General features: G+C 38.8%; 1 protein-coding gene and 1 non-coding gene across 2 annotated transcripts in view; one reads left to right on the forward strand and one right to left on the reverse strand.

Moving 5' to 3' along the window:
• The window catches only part of SCAI (suppressor of cancer cell invasion), a 137,768-nt gene that overhangs the window by 67,033 nt on the left and 51,476 nt on the right, over window positions 1-19,259 (reverse strand). The window contains exon 3 of the mRNA XM_049710706.1: window positions 11,260-11,391. Coding sequence (XP_049566663.1) covers window positions 11,260-11,391 — 132 coding nt within the window. The remainder of the gene's footprint in view (window positions 1-11,259; window positions 11,392-19,259) is intronic.
• LOC117201119 (small nucleolar RNA SNORA64/SNORA10 family) lies at window positions 13,665-13,792 on the forward strand. The gene has a single exon (XR_004483075.1). It is a non-coding gene; the product is annotated as a small nucleolar RNA SNORA64/SNORA10 family (small nucleolar RNA).

Below are 19,259 nucleotides of genomic sequence, written 5' to 3' on the forward strand. Positions count from 1 at the left end.
AAAGAGACGACCATGTGAGATCAGAGCAAGAAAATGGCCATTTGCAAGCAAGCCAAGGAGAGAGGCTTCAGCAGGAACCAACCCTGCCAACATGCTGACCTTGGACTTCCAGCCTCCAGAAGTGTGAGAGAATAAACTTCTGTTGTTTAAGCCACCCAGAGTGTGGTATTTTGTTATGATAGCCCTAGCAAACTAAAATAGTAAGTGATAAGGTAGCCTTCAAATCCCAAAATACAAACAGGTGGGAACAAATCAGCAACAGCCAAAAGACCTGCACGCTATCAGTATCTGTGCAGGAAGAGAGAGAAGAAACAATGGAGACAGAGGATGGACTATGAAGAAGAGAACCTCCCAAAACAGCCAGTATGTATCCACTGGAAAGCACAGTGGACCATTATGAGAACAGAAGCTAAAAGGTGGAGGAATTCTGCCTGAGCCAATAGCCACATGTGGCTAATGAGTACTTGAAATGTGTCTAATTATAATTGAAATGTGTGAAAGTATAAAATATTCAGTGTACTTCAAAAACTCAGTATGAAAAAAAAGAATCTCAATACTTTTTTTATATTGATTACATGTTGAAAGAAAATATTTTAGATATATTGGATCAAATAAAATATACTGTTAAAATTAATTTCACTTTTTTCTTTTTACATTTTTAAAATCTGGCTACTAGAAAAATTTTAAATCACATTTGTGGCTCACATTAAATTTTTGTCAGTCAATGCTTCTCTAGATCACGTGATTATGACACCTACTGCACCCTGGTGGCAGCCCTCCTCAACTGCAAGTGCAACTATTTTGGGTAGCAAACCATATAAAATGAAAGCAGGCATCACAAGCTTGTACAGATAGTTTAGGGTATTACCTCTGAAATAACATATACTTTATTATTACCTGTTCGCAGAACTTTGCCTCTAGGAAAGTATTAATTTTTTGAAGAAGGAAGAGAAAGGGGAAAAAAAAGAGGGACGAGAGAAGTAAGAGAGAGCGCAAGAGGGGGTGGAGGGAGAAAGGGGACAGTGGAAAAAACTGTTAATTTCCCAGTTATCCTTTCCTATGTAGGAACCAGGGCATCCTAAAAATAGGCTGTTGAAGAAAGCATTGTAGATGATTTCTTCTTTACTTTGAAATATAAGGAGCATATTTAATAAAAATTTCTGCCATTATTTTTATTTAAGGTCAATACACTTCACTTTGGTGCACTTCTTTGCATATTTGTTTGTTTATTTATTGCCTCCAACATTTATTTTGGCTTTGAGTATTTGCTCCTCTGGAGTCAAATAATTAGTGATTTGCAGGCCTCTGCTGTTTCAAAAGTCATGGATATCACTGGTAGGCACAGGTGCATATCTCAAATACATGTCTCAAGATGCTGCCTTAAATAATCTCATCAAGTATTCCATTCTGCTTCGACAGTCTTAGTCACCATGGTAACTAGAACCCTGCAAGCACTTCGGCTTTTGATGGTTTTCTGACATTATTCAAAGCTATTTCTAACATCATTCTCACTTCATTATTACTGTAACTACATATGCAAGAGCTATTATAAGCAATACGCCATTCATTTAATCTATTTCTCACTCTCTGGACTATGTTTTCTTACACAGTGAGTGGATAGAAGAGATTATTTATTATGCACATATTTTAAGGAGGTATTTTCAGTCAAGTTGTAGTGATGGGCAAGAACCTAGTCTGTCACACAGAGTGAAGGAAGTCAGAAAGAGAAACACAAACATCGTAAATTAACGTGTATATACGGAATCTAGAAAAATGGTACAGATGAACCTATTTGCAGGGCAGGAAAAGAGACGCAGATGTAGAGAACGGACTTGTGGACATGGCGGGGAAGGGGAGCATGGGATGAACTGAGAAAGTAGCATTGACATATATACACTACCATGTGTAAAACAGACAGCTAGTGAGAAGCTGCTGTATAGCACAGGGAGCTCAGCTCGGTGCTCTGTGATGACCTAGAGGGCTGGGATGGGGGGTGGGAGGGAGGTTAAGAGAGAAGGGATATATGTATACATGTAGCTGATTCACTTCGTTGTACAGCAGAAATTAACACAACATTGTAAAGCAATACTACTCCAATAAATAAATAAACTTGGTCTAATAGATCTGTATCAAGCCCTGCTGCCTGATATCAGAAAATGCACCTTTTTTACTTACTGTTGGAATATTTGGCTGTATATTGGGCCACTACAAAAATCTCACTCATTTAAAAAATATTTTTAAAAAGATATTCATAAAAAAAAAAAAAGATATTCATGGCTGGGAAAATGAAAAGGCTCTGACAACTTGGATGACAACTTACTACATATAAGGCGAAAAGATACACCTTCAAGAGTAAAGAGAAAGTTTATTGTACCCAAATAAGGCATTACATATATAGACACTCTAGCCTTTCATGCACTGAAACATACTTTTTCACTCTGCTCATAAACAGTTAAAAAGCCCAAGTGAGGGAATATAAGGGGGTTGCTGCCGTGCTGTTATGTTCTCTTTCTTTGTCCAAGTACAAGGCCCATGGATATGTTCAGTTTGCAAAAAATACACTTATAATACGTGTACTTTTCTGCAAGCATATTAACACTGCAATAATAAGTTCAATAACCAGCTTGTGAACTCAAGAAAGAAAGAGAAAACACAAAGGAAAGCTTGCCAAAAGATAAGCACCAACAGTGAAGGGAAGGCTGGGAATCACAGGCCCCGTGTTAAAAGCTGATTCTGGGACTTCCCTGGGGGCGCAGTGGTTAAGAATCCGCCTGCCAGTGCAGGGGACACGGGTTCGAGCCCTGGTCCGGGAAGATCCCACATGCAACGGAACAACTAAGCCCGTGCGCCACAACTACTGAATCCCACGCGCCTAGAGCCCGTGCTGCACAACAAGAGAAGCCACTGCAATGAGAAGTCTGCACACCACAACGAAGAGTAGCCCCAGCTCGCCACAACTAGAGAAAGCCGTGCACAGCAACGAAGACCCAATGCAGCCATAAAAAAAAAAATAATAAATTTATTTTAAAAAAAAATCTGATGCTATTCCACCTGGACTCCCACTTCACCCCTTTCCCCGAAGTTCCAAAACTGGTCCAGAGCCACTCCCAATATATTTCTCTTTCTCTATAAGCACTGTGATTCTGTTTTCTATTCAGACCAACACAAAAATGGGGGGTTGGGAGGGGGACGACCAAAAAAACTCTTATTTTAATTATTCCCAAGGAATCTTTTGTATTTCAAAAGAAATGTGCAAAAACTACATCAATGCTTGAAAGCAGAGATGTGTTTAATTTCCATAACTCAAAGAGGTTCTTCGGAGAAAAGTGTGGGGAAGAATGCCACACATCCCTCCAACCCACCACCATGGGCAACTAACAGACCTACAGATGTTCTGATCGCTTTCCAATCAAGGTCTAACAATGAACAAAACACTTCCATTTATATAAACAAGCACAGAAAATACACACACTCACATGCACCAGACACCGTGAGAAAATCAGCCCCCCAGAAGAGACCAAACTGAGTACTAAGAGCAAAGAGTCCCCACTAAGAGTTAATATGGCTTATAGAACATAAATTTAACAGAGAACTTCTGATAAAACAAGATCATGTAAAACATACTATTTTCACAATTTGCTTTTTAAAATTTAACCACATACTGTGGGCAACTTTTCATTTATACCTCCACCAACATCTTTTTAATAGTTCTATATTATTCTGTGTGTGTGTGTGTGTGAAATGAATTTTCTTTAAAAATGAAAAGAAAGGGGCTTCCCTGGTGGCGCAGTGGTTAAGACTCCGCCTGCCAATGCAGGGGACACAGGTTCGAGCCCTGGTCTGGGAAGACCCCACATGCAACAGAACAACTAAGCCCGTGCGCCACAACTACTGAGCCCGTGAGCCACAGCTACTAAGCCGGTACACCTAGAGACCATGCGCTGCAACAAGAGAAGCCACCGCAATGACAAGCCCGTGCACTGCAACGATGAGTAGCTCGCCGCAACTAGAGAAAGCATGCATGCAGTAATGAAGACCCAACACAGACAAAAATAAATTTTCTTAAAAATGAAAAGAAAAAGGAAGAGTCAAAGTACTAATCTCTCAGTAAACTACAGACTTGCATTGGCACTAGCCACATCTGCTCAAACAAAAACCCAAAAGCATATAGAGAAGATATATACTTTACTCACCATAAATCTAGTTTTTGTAGAAATAATTAAGGCTTGTTTAAAATGAAGGGGACCTGGGACTTCCCTGGTGGCGCAGTGGTTAAGACTCCACACTCCCAATGCAGGGGGCCCGGATTCGATTCCTGGTCAGGGAACTAGAGCCGACATGAATGCCACAACTAAGAGTTCACAGGCCACAACTAAGGAGCCCACGTGCCGCAACTAAGAAGGCAGCGAGCTTCAACTAAGGAGCCTGCCTGCTGCAACTAAGACCGGTGCAACCAAATAAATAAATAAATAAATATTAAAAAAATAAAAATAAAAAAATAAAATGATGAGGACCCTTCACACAAAACACTGAAAATAAATCCCTGGTGGATTTGCTTACCCACTTTTCTAAGTCAGAATGATATCATGAAACAATCACCACAATAACTCACAATAATAACATCCATCACCATACGTAGATATCAAATTATTTTTTCTTGTGATGAGAACTTTTAAGATCAACTTTTTAGCAACTTCCAAATATACAATACAGTATTATTAACTATAGTTACCACACTGTACATTATATCCCTATTACATACTTATGCTATAGCTGTAAGTTTGCACTTTTTAACCCCCTTCACCCATTGCATCCCCACCCCCCTCTTCTGCTGCTGGCAATCACCAATCTGTCCTCTGTGCCCATGAGCTCCGTTGTTTCTTTTGTCTTTTGCTTTGGTTTTTGTTGTTGTTATTTTTAGATTCTACATAAAGTGAGATTATATGGTATTTGTCTTTCTTTGCGTGACTTATTTCATTTCAGCATAATGCCCTCAAGGTCTATCCAGGTTGTAAATTCCAAGATTTCCTTCATTTTTAATGGTTGAAGAATATTCATATATATATATATATATATATATATATATATATATATATATTCCACAATTTCTTTATCCATTCATCCGTCAGTGGACACTTACCTTACTTCCATATCTTGGCTACTGTAAATAATGCTTCAATGAATATGGGGGTATATATATCTTTTCAAGTTAGTGTTTTCATTTTTTTCGCATAAATGCCCAGAAATAGAATTGCTGGATCCTGTGGTAGTTTTAACTTTTTAAGAACCTCCATACGGTCTTCTATGGTGGCTGCACCAATGTACATTCCCTCCAACAGTGCACAAGGGCTCCCTTTTTTTCACATCCTCACCAACACGTGGTATTTTTTTGTCTTTTTGATAACAGCCATTCTGACAGGTGTGAGGTGATATCTCATTGTGTTTCGATTTGCATTTTCCTGATGATTAACAATGTTGGGCACATTTTCATGTACCTGTTGACCATCTGTACATCTTCTTTGGAAAAATAACCAGTCAGATCTTCTGACCATTTTCTAATCAGATTGTTTTTCTGATTTTGAGTTGTACGAAAAGGATTAATTCCTGAACCCAATATAGTTCTAAGTACTCAAGAACTAAACTGAAATAGGTATCTGAAGCATTATAATAAATTTCTCTGACAATGAATAAAGTCCTAAAGATTAGATCTCACACAATGTTTCCATGTATTAGGGTTTCCTACTATTTCCACAGACACAATTTTACTCTGCAGTTATTTTTAAAATAAATAAAACCTTTGTTACAGTTAAAATGGCACTTTAAAAGAATCAAAATGAGGGAATTCCCTGGCAGTCCAGTGGTTAGGACTCAGCGCTTTCAGTGCCATAGGCCCAGATTCAAGCCTTGGTTGGGGAACTAAGATCCCACCAGCCGCACGGTGTGGCCAAAAAAAAAAAAAAAAAAAAAAAAAATCAAAATGAGAACAGTTTTGAGCTGGTAAAATGTATTTACACAACCAAAACACTGAAAAAGAAGGTGAAGTTCACCTTTATTTTTAGGTAACACATATTTTTGGTATGTGGTCAAAGGATAGAGATGTACCTGAAAGTGATTTATACACCGTGGAGTGCTATGTGGAAGTGTGTTCTGTCATTGTTACTGTTTCAGCAGTCACAGAGTGATTTGAGTCCAGCAGAGAGTCTCCAGCAGAAGACTACTTGAACTTTATGATTCATTTATGATTCAGAATCAGATCCAGAAAATAACCCTTTTTAAGAAGAGAAATGCCACTGCTAAATTCAATATGCTTCTCAGACATACTGAATAAAGAATTTCCATTCACAAACACATTAAAATTTCTAGTGTCTGTCTTATTTGAATATACAGATAGAACAGCTAGTAAACTTTGGATCAAATACATAATACCTAGTTTTTTAAAAAGCAGTATAGCAAAAACCGCTGATATGAAATGACAAGGTGAAATGTGTTGGGCATATGATGGACAAATTGAATACATTTTCTAAAAATGTTGAGAAAAAGAATAGAGATGAAAATCAAAAGAGAGTAGATGGTTAATAGAGGCTTTAGATTGCAAATTCAATCTAAGCACTACAGGTATGAACAAGAAAGGAGAAACAGGGAAAAGCAAGAAGAAAGAAAAAATGAATTAATCAATTGAAAAAAAAATGTTTTCTGATAAAGAAATGCCTAAGATCTCATACCATACACAAAAGTTCACACAAAATGGGGCTTCCCTGGTGGTGCAGTGGTTAAGAATCCACCTGCCAATGCAGGGAACATGGGTTCGAGCCCTGCTCTGGGAAGATGCCACATGCCGGGGTTCAACTAAGCCCATATGCCACAACTACTGAGCCTGCACTCTAGAGCCCATGAGCCACAACTACTGAGCCCGCATGCCACAACTACTGAAGCCCGCACACCTAGAGTCCGTGCTCCACAACAAGAGAAACCACCACAATGAGAAGCCTGCACACTGCAATGAAGAGTAGCCCCTACTCACCTCAACTAGATAAAGCCCGCGCGCAGCAATGAAGACCAAACGCAGCCAAAAATAAAAATAAAATAAAATAAAAATAATAAAAAACTTATAAAAAAGTTAACACAAAATGGTTCACAGACTTAAATGTAAGAGCTAAAACCACAAGACTCTTAGAAGGAAACATCATCCGAGTAAATCTCAGTGACCTCAGGTTAGGCAATGATTTCTTAGATATGACACCAAAAGTACAAGTGATGAAAGAGAATGACGAGTTGGACTTTATTAAAATTAAAAGTATTTGTGCTTCAAGGGACACCATCAAGAAAGTGATGAGACAACTCACAGAATGGGAAAATATATATCTGCAAATCATTACATCTTACAAGGGACTTGTATCCAGAATATACAGAAAATGACTACAACTTTAAAATTAAAAGATAAATAAACCTATCTGAAAATGATCAAAGGATTGGAATAAATATTTTCTCCAAAAAAAAGACATAAAAATGGCCAATAAGTACATGAAAAGACGCTGAACATCATTAGTCATTAGGGAAATGCAAATCAAAACCATAATGAGATACAATTTCACACACACTAGGATGACTATCATCAAAAAGACAGACAATAACAAGTGTTGGTGAGGATGTGGAGAAACTGGAACCCTCATACATTGCTGGTGGTACAGTCTCCTTGAAAAACAGTCTAGAAGTTCCTCAAAACGTTAAACTTAGAGTAAGTACCATATGAGCCAGCAATTTCACTCCTAGGTATATATTCAAGAGAACTGGAAACACATGTTCATCCAAAACCTTGTTCACAAGGTTTTGGCGGAAACCCAACTCAGCCAAAAATAAAATAAATAAATAAATAAATTTATTTATTTAAAAAAAAACGACTTCAAACCAGGGTGTACTGGGGTCGTTTTCTGAATTATAATAGTGAAAGAAAAGAATTCTTTAAAAAGATGCATTTAATCTATAAAGCAAAAGAAACCAAACTGATCTCAAAGATCTCTTCTGTAGCACAAAATAGGAAGCAGCAGAGTGTGGGAGCTAAGAACACTGTCTTTGGAATCCTTCATTTAACAGATGTTTGTGAAGCACCTGTGACATGCAAGACCCTGGTTTAGACAGCAGAGAAACAGTGACACATAGTGTCCTACTCCTAGGGATATTTCATTCTAATGTAGGAAGACATCATAAGCAAATAAGATCACTTGAGGTAGCGATGAGTTTTATGAAGAAAATTAAATAAATATAGAGATGAGAAAGTGATTGAAAGTATAGGTTTAAATACAGTGGTCATGGAGGACTCATTTGATGACCCTGTATTATCTTTATAATTGTAAGTTTTTTTAAAGATATATATATATATTTTTTTTTATCGTGAAGACATATTTACTCTCATGCAGTTATTTAATAACCGATGTGAGTTAAAAGCTCCTTCAGTATCTCCAAGGTGTGCAGAAAGGTGCATTACCCAGTGCAGGTTACCCTCCTCACTTAAGGGCATTCTTCTTTGGGGAGATGGGAATGAAAATGGGCACAGCATTTTAGTTGCTCAACATTATTTACTGTTTACGAAGCCAGGTAAATTACATATAAGTAGACTCCAAACATTCTACTAACACCACAACTAAGCAGCAGAGTATCAAAATGATTAAACCTTAAGCAACTATATTAGAGTCAAAAAATCTACAGGCAAGATTCAAAAAACTTATAAAGCAGAAGGGCAATAAACTTTTGATAGGCAGTAAACTTAATTCACAGAACTTTCTTATCCTTCCTTATTCTCTCAGCTGTATGTAACTCGATGAAGTAGGCTTTGTAAACGCGTTCCAACTCCCCCCAGTCAGAGGGTTTGCCATATTCCTAACATTGCATTTTAGAGACTTATTATTTTGATAGATGGGACTTTTAAAAAATTTTTTTAAGGAAGTGTCTTGGAGGGCTTCCTTGGTGGTGCAGTGGTTGAGAGTCCGCCTGCAGATGCAGGGGACACGGGTTCGTGCCCTGGTCCAGGAAGATCTCACATGCTGCAGAGCGGCTGGGCCTGTGAGCCATGGCCGCTGAGCTTGCGCGTCCGGAGCCTGTGCTCCACAACGGGAGAGGCCACAACAGTGAGAGGCCCACGTACCGTAAAAAAAAAAAAAAAAAAAAAAGAAGTGCCTTGGCGTATAGTTGATTAAAGATATATTCTTTAGGGACTTCCCTGGTGGTGCAGTGGTTAAGACTCCAGGCTCCCAGTGCAGGGGGTTGGGGGTTCGATCCCTGGTCAGGGTACTAGATCCCACATGCATGCTGCAACTAAGAGTTCACATGCCACAATTAAGGAGCCCGCGTGCCACATCTAAGGAGCCAGTGAGCGGCAAATAAGGAGCCCACGAGCCACAACTAAGGAGCCCGCCTGCTGCAACTAAGACCCAGAGCAACCAGATAAATAAATAAATAAATAAATAAATATTTTTAAAAAGATACATTCTTTAAAAAGAATTTTTTTTAATTAATTAATTTATTATTTTTGGTTGCATTGGATCTTCATTGCTGCGTGCAGGCTTTCTCTAGTTGTAGCGAGCAGGGGCTACTCTTTGTTGCGTTGCATGGGCTTCTCATTGCGGTGGCTTCTCTTGTTGCGGAGCACGAGCTCTAGGTGCGCGGGCTTCAGTAGTTGTGGCGTGTGGGCTCAGTAGTTGTGGCCCATGGGCTTAGCTGCTCCACGGCATGTGGGATCTTCCCAGACCAGGGCTCGAACCCATGTATCCTGCACTGGCAGGTAGATTCTTAACCACTGCGCCACCAGGGAAGCCCAAAAATATATATTCTTTAAAATAAACTCTGTCAGTACAATTCCGATCCTAGGGATGTAGAATAAAATTATAAAATATGTGAAAAGAAGATCGCATTTTTACCCAGAAATAAATTGCAAATTAAAAATAACTCACTAGGGCTTCCCTGGCGGCGCAGTGGTTGAGAGTCCGCCTGCCGATGCAGGGGACACGGGTTCGTGCCCCAGTCTGGGAAGATCCCACATGCCGCAGAGCGGCTGGGCCCGTGAGCCATGGCCACTGAGCCTGCGCGTGCGGAGCCTGTGCTCAGCAACGGGAGAGGCCGCGGCAGTGAGAGGCCCTAGTACCGCTAAAAAAAAAAAAAAAAAAAACTCAGTGGGCTTCCCTGGTGGTGCAGTGGTTGGGAATCTGCCTGCCGATGCAGGGGACACGGGTTCAAGCCCTGGTCTGGGAAGATCCCACATGCCGTGGAGTGGCTAGGCCCGTGAACCACAACTACTGAGCCTGTGCGTCTGGAGCCTGTGCTCCGGAACGGGAGAGGCCGCGACAGTAAGAGGCCCGCGCACCACGATGAAGAATGGCCCCCGCTCGCCGCAAGTTGAGAAAGCCCTCGCACAGACGCAAAGACCCAACACAGCAAAAATAAATAAATAAATACAAATACTTTATCAGAAAAAAAAAATAACTCACCAAACACAACACTGTAAATCAACTATACTTCAATAATTAATTAAAATTAAAATAACTCACAATCTTTACAATTATTCACTCCTATATAAAGTTTCCCAAAAAAACCTATTTATCCTTAGTATTTTACCCATAGCATGAATTTATTTATGACTGAAACTAAGCTATTGAAGCTTTAGGTCTGAAGTAAGTCAATATCCTAAGAATCTCATGAAATGAAATATGGCTAAACCATTTAAACAAAATGGTACAAAATTATTTACCCACCACACACAAGAATACACAAAGACACATTTTGACAAAATTGCATACAGCTTCTGCTACCAGTCAGGGCACACACAACTAACGTAAAAATAACACTGTCTAGAACACTCTTATTTTAGTTAACAGATACTTCATCCTAAGAAAAAGAAAGAATAAAAGAAATAAGCAAATAAACAAGTATACAGAAAATGTAACAGAAGAGAAGCCCCAGGTTCACTTGCATATGCATCCCAGGCTCCTTAGTTATTGCAATGTGTAAAATCAGATGTAAAATATGATGTGGAGTAAGGTATACAAGACCATCTAACAAAACAGCTCTCTCAACTTGAGTAAAACAATATAAGTTATCCTCTTCTGTTGTTTTCTCACCTGAGAATGAAGAAAAGAAGCATGATCATCTCTAGTACAGATATTTATATAACATTCTATCCATAACTTTTCAGAAACTTACCACACATCAGCCATGGAAAAAAAAGATACAGAACTAGATAAAAGTTTAAGGCATCAAGAGTCCACTAACCTTAACCCGTTGAACAGTTGCTTAGATTTATCCAGAAGGTAACAAAAATCTGTAACTGTTTTCCTCTCTCCCTGTGGGATGTCATCTTCAGCACCTCCAGAGGACATGATTTCTTTAAGAGCAAATTCAGTCCTGCAAGAAAACATATGTCTATTTACCAAGTAGGTGAAAATAAAAAGAGAAACAGACCTTAGTTATATCATCTGATAGCATTTTTTTAATGATAGAGACATCTTCTGATTACAATCAAATCATCAAAATAATTTAAGTATAAGATGGTGTGGAAGAATAGACAATCTCATATTGTGGGTGGGAATGAAAATTGGTACATCCATTTTAAAAAGCAGTTTTTATAATATTATTTCATCCAATAAATATTATTTGAATGGCTAAAATGTTCCAGGCACTCCTCTACATGGTTAAGAATAAAAAATGTTGAAACTTTTAACCTATTTATCTATTTTATCCATTCTGTATATCTGTCCCAGAAAATGATCCTACAAATGGAAAACCCTTTGTCCATAAAGATATTTATTTCGGTACCATAGTATTTAAAAGCTGTTATGAAACTAAAAAAACCAAAGAGGGAAATGGCTAAGTACTTCATAGAACACTAATGACTACACTCTACCCTATCACTAACTTACAGTTATACTTAAGATGATAAAGCAATAATATGGATATACTTCAGTATAAAAGGGATATAAAAACCACATGCACACAAACACACACATGTACATATATTTGAAAGCTATTTATTACTGAATCCAAGCTATCTTCCCATGTAATCAATCATGTTAATCAGCCATTTTAAAAACAGCAAGTTGCCAGATAGTATACATAGTATGAACCTATGCTAAAGAAAAAAAAATTTATTTGTGTTCATACACAGATAGAAGTCCCTGGGACAACACAGGGAAATCTGGTCCCAGTGCAGGGTGAAAAATTAGGCAGAGCAGACAAGGACCAGACACCAGAGATGGTAGTTGGGGGTGGTACAGTTATTTTGGCAAATATTTTTCTCTCCAACATTGTCTTAAACAGACAATTGCGGTTGCAAGGCAGGAAAATTGTAGCAAGCCTAGAACTGTCAAGGGGCTGCAGGGTAACATATGGGTGGCACTGCAGCCAGCTGGTGGGGAAGTAGTTTACAACACGCATTGACAGTACCGGGTGGTCCTGCACGTTCACAAGTTCCTTCTTCCCACAACTTCTTTCCGCACGTCATGGACTAGGTGGTTTTAACAAAGGGAAACAGACCTTGAAAAGTGCAGAGTCTGGGAAGGGATTCCACACTACAGTGATCCTGGGTAAGTCATCTCCCACACTCAACAACCCCCTGCCTTCATTCTCTAAACCCAGAAGGAGATGCAGAAATGAGGCACAAACTGTACTTTCTCCAGCCCTCCCCATATAGTTCATGAGCCAAGGTGGCTAATATCCCCAGGACACAGGAGTTTACAGGAGAAAAACACAAAATCAAAGTTCAAAATAAACAAATTCAATAAGAAAGGATATTAGATATAAAGCAGGAAGAAAATATCATAATGAAGCAAATAAAAATACTGGGTATGAAAAATATAATCAATGAAATAAACTTAGTAGATGGATAAACTAAATAACAGAAAAGATACAGCTGAACAAATTAATTAGCTAAAACGTCAGGTTTAAGGTACTCTGCCAAAAGACATCAGGAAGAGATAGAATACACAAAAGAAAATTCAAGAGATATGGAAAAGGGAAATGAAGGAAATCAACATCCACATCATAGCATATAAAGAAGAAAGAAAAAATCATGAGAAGGCAATAAATACTTGTAGAAATAAACTTCTATAAACTTCCCAGAATTAGAGAAAATATAAAACCTCAAACTAAAAGGACTCAAAGAATGTTAAAGGAAAGAAAAGATAAATAATCCCACAGCCAGAAATATTAAAGTGAAACTTAAGAATCCGAAGAAGCCCTCTCCCATTCCCAAACTATCCAGTCCTACAGCCATTAGGTGGGTCAGAGCACAGCAGGTGTCCATACAGAGGGTAGCCTCCTGGGTATCAGAGCACAAATTGTGAGGAGACCATCAACATCCATACAAAGGGCCAGGTTGCATGGGATGGTGGAGCCTGAGTGCAGTGAGAAGGGTAACCACGAATGGGGACTGGCATGGGGAGTGAGAGCCTGAGCAGGGTGAGGAGGGCATGTCCACATGGAAGAGTTCAGAGGTAGAGAGAGATCTGTCATATATAGCGGATTCATCAAATAAGAAAATCTACTAAGGAAAAGGGGACCCAGAGTTCTCTCTGTAAGAGAAGGAAAACACAAACAAGGAAAGGGAAAAGGTTAGAATGAACCCTGTGGATTGAAACTGGAGGTATGGGTAAACTAATGGATGTTTAAAAAGAGTGATATATCTCTCAGCTCCCTTAATGACATTCTGAGTGTGGCTGGCGTATTTTCAGAGAGGGAGAGGAAGGTGCTCCTAATGCACGACAGACTGGCCCTCAGTGGCCACTCTGTTCCTAGAAGTGCAACAGCTTCCGTCTGCATCTGGGGTTTCACCAACCCTCTCTTGTTTTTCCTTTCCCAGCCAAGGCCACTTTTGATGCCATTTCCAAGACCTACCTTTACCTCACTCCTGATCTCTGGAAAGAAATAGTGTTCACCGAGTCTCCATATCAGGAATTCACTGACCATCTTGTAAAGACCCACACAGAGTTTCTGTGCAGAGGACCCAGGCTCCAGCTGTAGCCACCACATATTTTTATATGAGAAAAGTAAAGTGAATGAAGCCAGTTAAAAAGAAAAAGAGAGACATAAACGTCTGGGGGGGGAGGGGGGCGGCGTGATGTGTACATAAGTATACTCCCCAGTTCTGTAAATCTGTCTAGTGAGAGGGCCTGGGAACAGTGACCATTCCCCCCCAAGACCCCCACCAATGGTATGAACATACCTAGCACCCAAATCTTGGCTTCTAACACCATTCTCCAATAAAGGGAACCAGAGCTCCTTGGAGAATTGTAATTGTCTAATTACAGCCCTGGAGCAGAAAAAGTACAAGATGAATCTGGAATATCCTGTGCCAGAGAGCAACAAAGTGCTCAAAGAATGACAGACACATAAGAAAAGGATATAGGACTTAAGTGTCCATCAACAGATGAATGATAAAGAAAATGTGGTATATGTACACAATGGAATATTATTCAGTCATAAAAAGGGGAAGTCCTGCTATTTGCAACAACATGGATGGACCTTGACAGCATTATGCTAAGTTAAATAAGTCACACAGAGAAAGACATATACTGTATGATCTTACTTATATGTGGAATCTTACAGAAAAAAACAAACTCATAGAAACAGAGAATAGATTGGTGGTTTCTGGAAGTGGGGGTGGGGAGTGATAGAAAACTGTGAAGGTGGTCGAAGGGTACAAACTTCCACTTATAAGATAAATAAGTTCTGGGGATGTAATCTACAATATGGTGACTATAGCTAACAATATTGTATTATACATTTGAAAGTTGCCAACAAAGTAGATCTTAATTCTTATCACAAGAAAAAAATTTTTGTAACTGTGTGAGGTGATGGATGATAACCAAACTTATTGTGGTAATCATTTTGCAGTATATAATACATCAAATCATTATGTGTACACCTTAAACTAATAGAATGTTATATGTTAATTACATCTCAATAAAACTGGGATAAATAAATGAATAAAAAATAAAATCAAGCATTACAAAAGGACCTAGGATCTAGCTTGAGGGAGCATCCACTAACCAAATTGGGGATAATTTCAGCATCAAAACAAATAATGACAGTAATGGATTATTACCTATTAAATAAAATAAGAAATGATAAAGCAATACTGACATAAGTGAATGAATAAATATAAAGTTTGATAGTGAAAAGGATAGTTTCAGAGTACTTGCACACAAAATACACATTAATTCCAAAAGCAAAAAGTAACATCACAACAATGAAATCTGGCAGACATCACCTTGATTAAGTGACCAAAATGAACATCATTCATAATCAGATAAATCAAAGTCCTCTACCACCTGATAGGATGAGAAGTGACTTTCCTGCCAAAGAAACCTAATCATGAGGAAACAGACAAAACCAAATTGGGAGAGATATTCTACAAATAACCAAACTGTAATCTTCAAATATGTCAAGGATATTCCCCCAAAGAAAAGGGAAGACTGAAGTGCGATGCCTGATTCAGAGCTGGATCTTTCTGCTGTAAAGGATGTTATTGGGACAAGTGGTGAAGCTTGAATGGAATCTGAGAAATAGATGGTAGTAATACATCAATGTTAATTAGAAAAAAATATGAAACCTGGAATTCCCTGGCAGTCCAGTGGTTAGGACTGCACTTCCACTTCAGGGGCCACAGGTTCAATCCCTGGTCGGGGAGCTAAGATCCTGCATGCCGCGCAGTGTGCCACCCCCCCCAAAAAAAAGAAAGAAAGAAAAAAACCTTACCAGTAACCAACGGAAAAAAAACCCTAATACAACAAAGTTAGCACATTAAAAATATACTAATTATTTAGCACACTAAATGTGTCAACAGATGAATGGATAAAAAAGATGTGGTATATATATATACAATAGAATATTACTCAGCCATAAAAAAGAATGAAATAATGCCATTTGCAGCAACCTAGAGATGAACGTAGAGATTATCATACTAACTGCAGTCAGACAGAGAAAGACAAATATCATATGATATCAATTATGTGTGGAATCTAGAAAATGATACAAATGAACTTATTAACAAAACAGAAATAGACCCACAGACATAGAAAACAAACTTACCATTACCAAAGGGGAAGGGGAGGGATCAATTAGGAGTTTGATATTAGCAGATATAAACTACTATATATAGAATAAACAACAAAGTCCTACTGTATAGCACACAGAACTATATTCGATATCTTATAATAAACCATAATGGAAAAAGAATATGAAAATGAATATATATAATACCTACTTTGTTGTACACCAGAAGTTAACACAACATTGTAAATCAACTATACTTCAATTAAAAAATAATATGCTGCAACTAAGACGCGGTGCAGCCAAATAAATAAATAAATATTTTTTAAAAACAAAAATAATAATAATAAAAGAAAAGTCTATAAAATTTTCAAAAGGCAAAATAAAGTAATGAACATACAAAAAAATACGCTAATTACTGCAGTTGAGTATGCACTGAAACCAGCATATTCACTAGGGGCAGTGTAAAACAGTGCAGACCCTTGAGATTCACTGTATGTATCGGGGGATACATTTATTCTTTCTATTAGACTCAGCAATTACACTTCTGGAAACTTATCTTAAGGAACATGTTAACCATCATTACTGATAAATTACTCATAACACAGGGAACTGGTGTTCCCCTCCACCCTCCACTCTCATATAATTACCTATTTTTCAACCTCACTGAAATATGGGCAAGTCTCTGAACCAATTCTACTCTTACATAACATCACAATTTTACACGTTATTCTCTTCGCCTATTTTGGTCACCTGGCAAGTTTATATTCATAGTTTAAGATATTACTCAAATGACACCTTTTCAGACTTTCCTTGAAAACCTAATCTCTCCCTGGCACTTACATATGATCAAGTTGATAGAGGCTTCTCCAGTGACACCATAAAAAGTTATACATGATACAACTGTTTGTTAAAAAAAGTCTGTCTCACTGTCTAGACCTACACTGTCCGAAACTATTATTACTGCCCACATGTGGCTACTGAGCACTTGAAACATGGCTACTCTAAGTTGGGATGTGTTGTAAATGTAAAATACACCAAATTTAGAAGATTTAGCATGAAAAAAGATGTAAAAATCTCAGTAATAATTTTTATATTGTTACATGTTGAAATAATGTTTTGGTTATTTAGTAAAATAAAATACATTATTAAAACTAGTTTCATCAGTTTCTTTTTACTTTTTAATCTGATCATATTTCTTTATCCACCAATTTTATTTTATTATTATTTTTTTATTGAAGTATAGTTGATTTACAATGTTGTGTTAGCTTCTGGTATACAGCAAAGTGATTCAGTTACACATAAATATACATACTCTTTTTCATATTGTTTTCCATTATGGTTTATTACAAGATATTGAATATAGTTCCCTGTGTTATACAGTAGGACCTCGTGGTTTATCTGTTTGTTTGTTTTAATGTCGGTTCATTGGTTAGTTTATTTATTTATTTTTGGCAGTGTTGGGTCCCCGTTTCTGTGCAAGGGCTTTCTCCAGTTGAGGCAAGCAGGGGCCACTCTTCATTGCGGTGTGCGGGCCTCTCACTATCGTGGCCTCTCTTATTGCGGAGCACAGGCTCCAGACACACAGGCTCAGTAGTTGTGGCTCACGGGCTTAGTTGCTCCACGGCATGTGGGATCTTCCCAGACCAGGGCTCGAACCCGTGTCCCCTGCATCAGCAGGCAGATTCTCAACCACTGTACCACCAGGGAAGCCTAGTTTATCTGTTTTATATGTAGTAGTTTTTATCAGCTAATCCCAAACTCCTAATTTATCCTCCCAACTTTCCCCTTTGGTAACCATAAATTTGTTGGTTTTTTTTTTTCGCTATGTCTGTGAGTCTGTTTCTGTTTTGTAAATAAGTTCATTTGTATCATTTTTTAGATTCCACACATTAAGTGATATCATATGATATCTTTGTCTGATTTACTTCACTTAGTATGATAATCTCTAGGATCATTCATGTTGCTGCAAATGGCATTATTTCATTCCTTTTTATGGCTGAGTAATATTCCACGGTATATATATACCACATCTTTTATCCATTCATCTGTCGATGGACATTTCGGTTGCTTCCATGTCTTGGCTATTGTAAATAGTGCTGCGATGAACACTGGGGTGCATGCATCTTTTTGAATTTAGAGTCTGCTCCAGCTACATGCCCAGGAGTTGGACTGCTGTATCACATGCCAACTCTATTTTTAGTTTTTTAAGGAACTTCCATACTGTTCTCCATAGTGGCTGCACCATTAATGTGATTATATTTCTATCAAACAGATATAAAGCTGTCAATATTCATAGATGATACAAACCTCTCCATAGAAATTTCAAAAGAACCTACAGATAAATTATTAGAATTAACCAGTAAAATTAGCAAAGTTGCTGGATATAAGGTGAATTATAAAAAGGCAACTGGAAAGGGGACCTTCAAGATGGTAGAGGAGTAAGACGTGGAGATCACCTTCCTCCCAACAAATACATCAAAAATACATCTACATGTGGAACAACTCCTACAGAACACCTACTGAACGTCGGCAGAAGACCTCAGACTTCCCAAAAGGCAAGAAACTCCCCATGTACCTGGGTAGGGCAAAAGAAAAAAGAAAGTACAGAGACAAAATAGGGACAGGACCTGCACCTCTGGGAGTGAGCTGTGAAGGAGGAAAAGTTTCCACACACTAGGAAGCCCCTTCACTAGTGGAGACGGGGGGTGGGGTGGGCGGCGGGGGGGATGCTTGGGAGCCACGGAGGAGAGCGCAGCAATAGGGGTGCAGAGGGCAAAGCGGAGAGATTCCTGCACAGAGGATCAGTGCCAACCAGCCTGAGAGGCTTGTCTGCTCACCCACTGGGACAGGTTGAGGCTGGGAGCTGAGGATCGGGCTTTGGAGGTCAGACGCCAGGGAGGGGACTCGGGTTGGCTGTGTGAACACTGACTGAAGGGGGCTACTGCACCATAGCTAGCTGGGAGGGAGCCCAGGAAAAAGTCTGGAACTGCCTAAAAGGCAAGAGAACATTGTTTCAGGGTGCGTGAGGAGAGGGGATTCCTTCCTTGTCTGCCCAAAGAAAGCAGAGCACCACCTAAATGAGCTTCAGAGATGGGTGCGGGCTGCGCTATCAGCTCAGACCGCAGAGATGGCCATGAAATGTTAACGCTGCTGCTGCAGCCACCAAGAATCCCACTATCCACACCTCCCTGGGAGTCTGTGCAGTCCGTCACTACCAGGGT

The sequence above is a fragment of the Orcinus orca genome, chromosome 6 (assembly GCF_937001465.1).
Source record: "Orcinus orca chromosome 6, mOrcOrc1.1, whole genome shotgun sequence".
In the NCBI taxonomy this organism is placed as follows: domain Eukaryota; kingdom Metazoa; phylum Chordata; class Mammalia; order Artiodactyla; family Delphinidae; genus Orcinus; species Orcinus orca.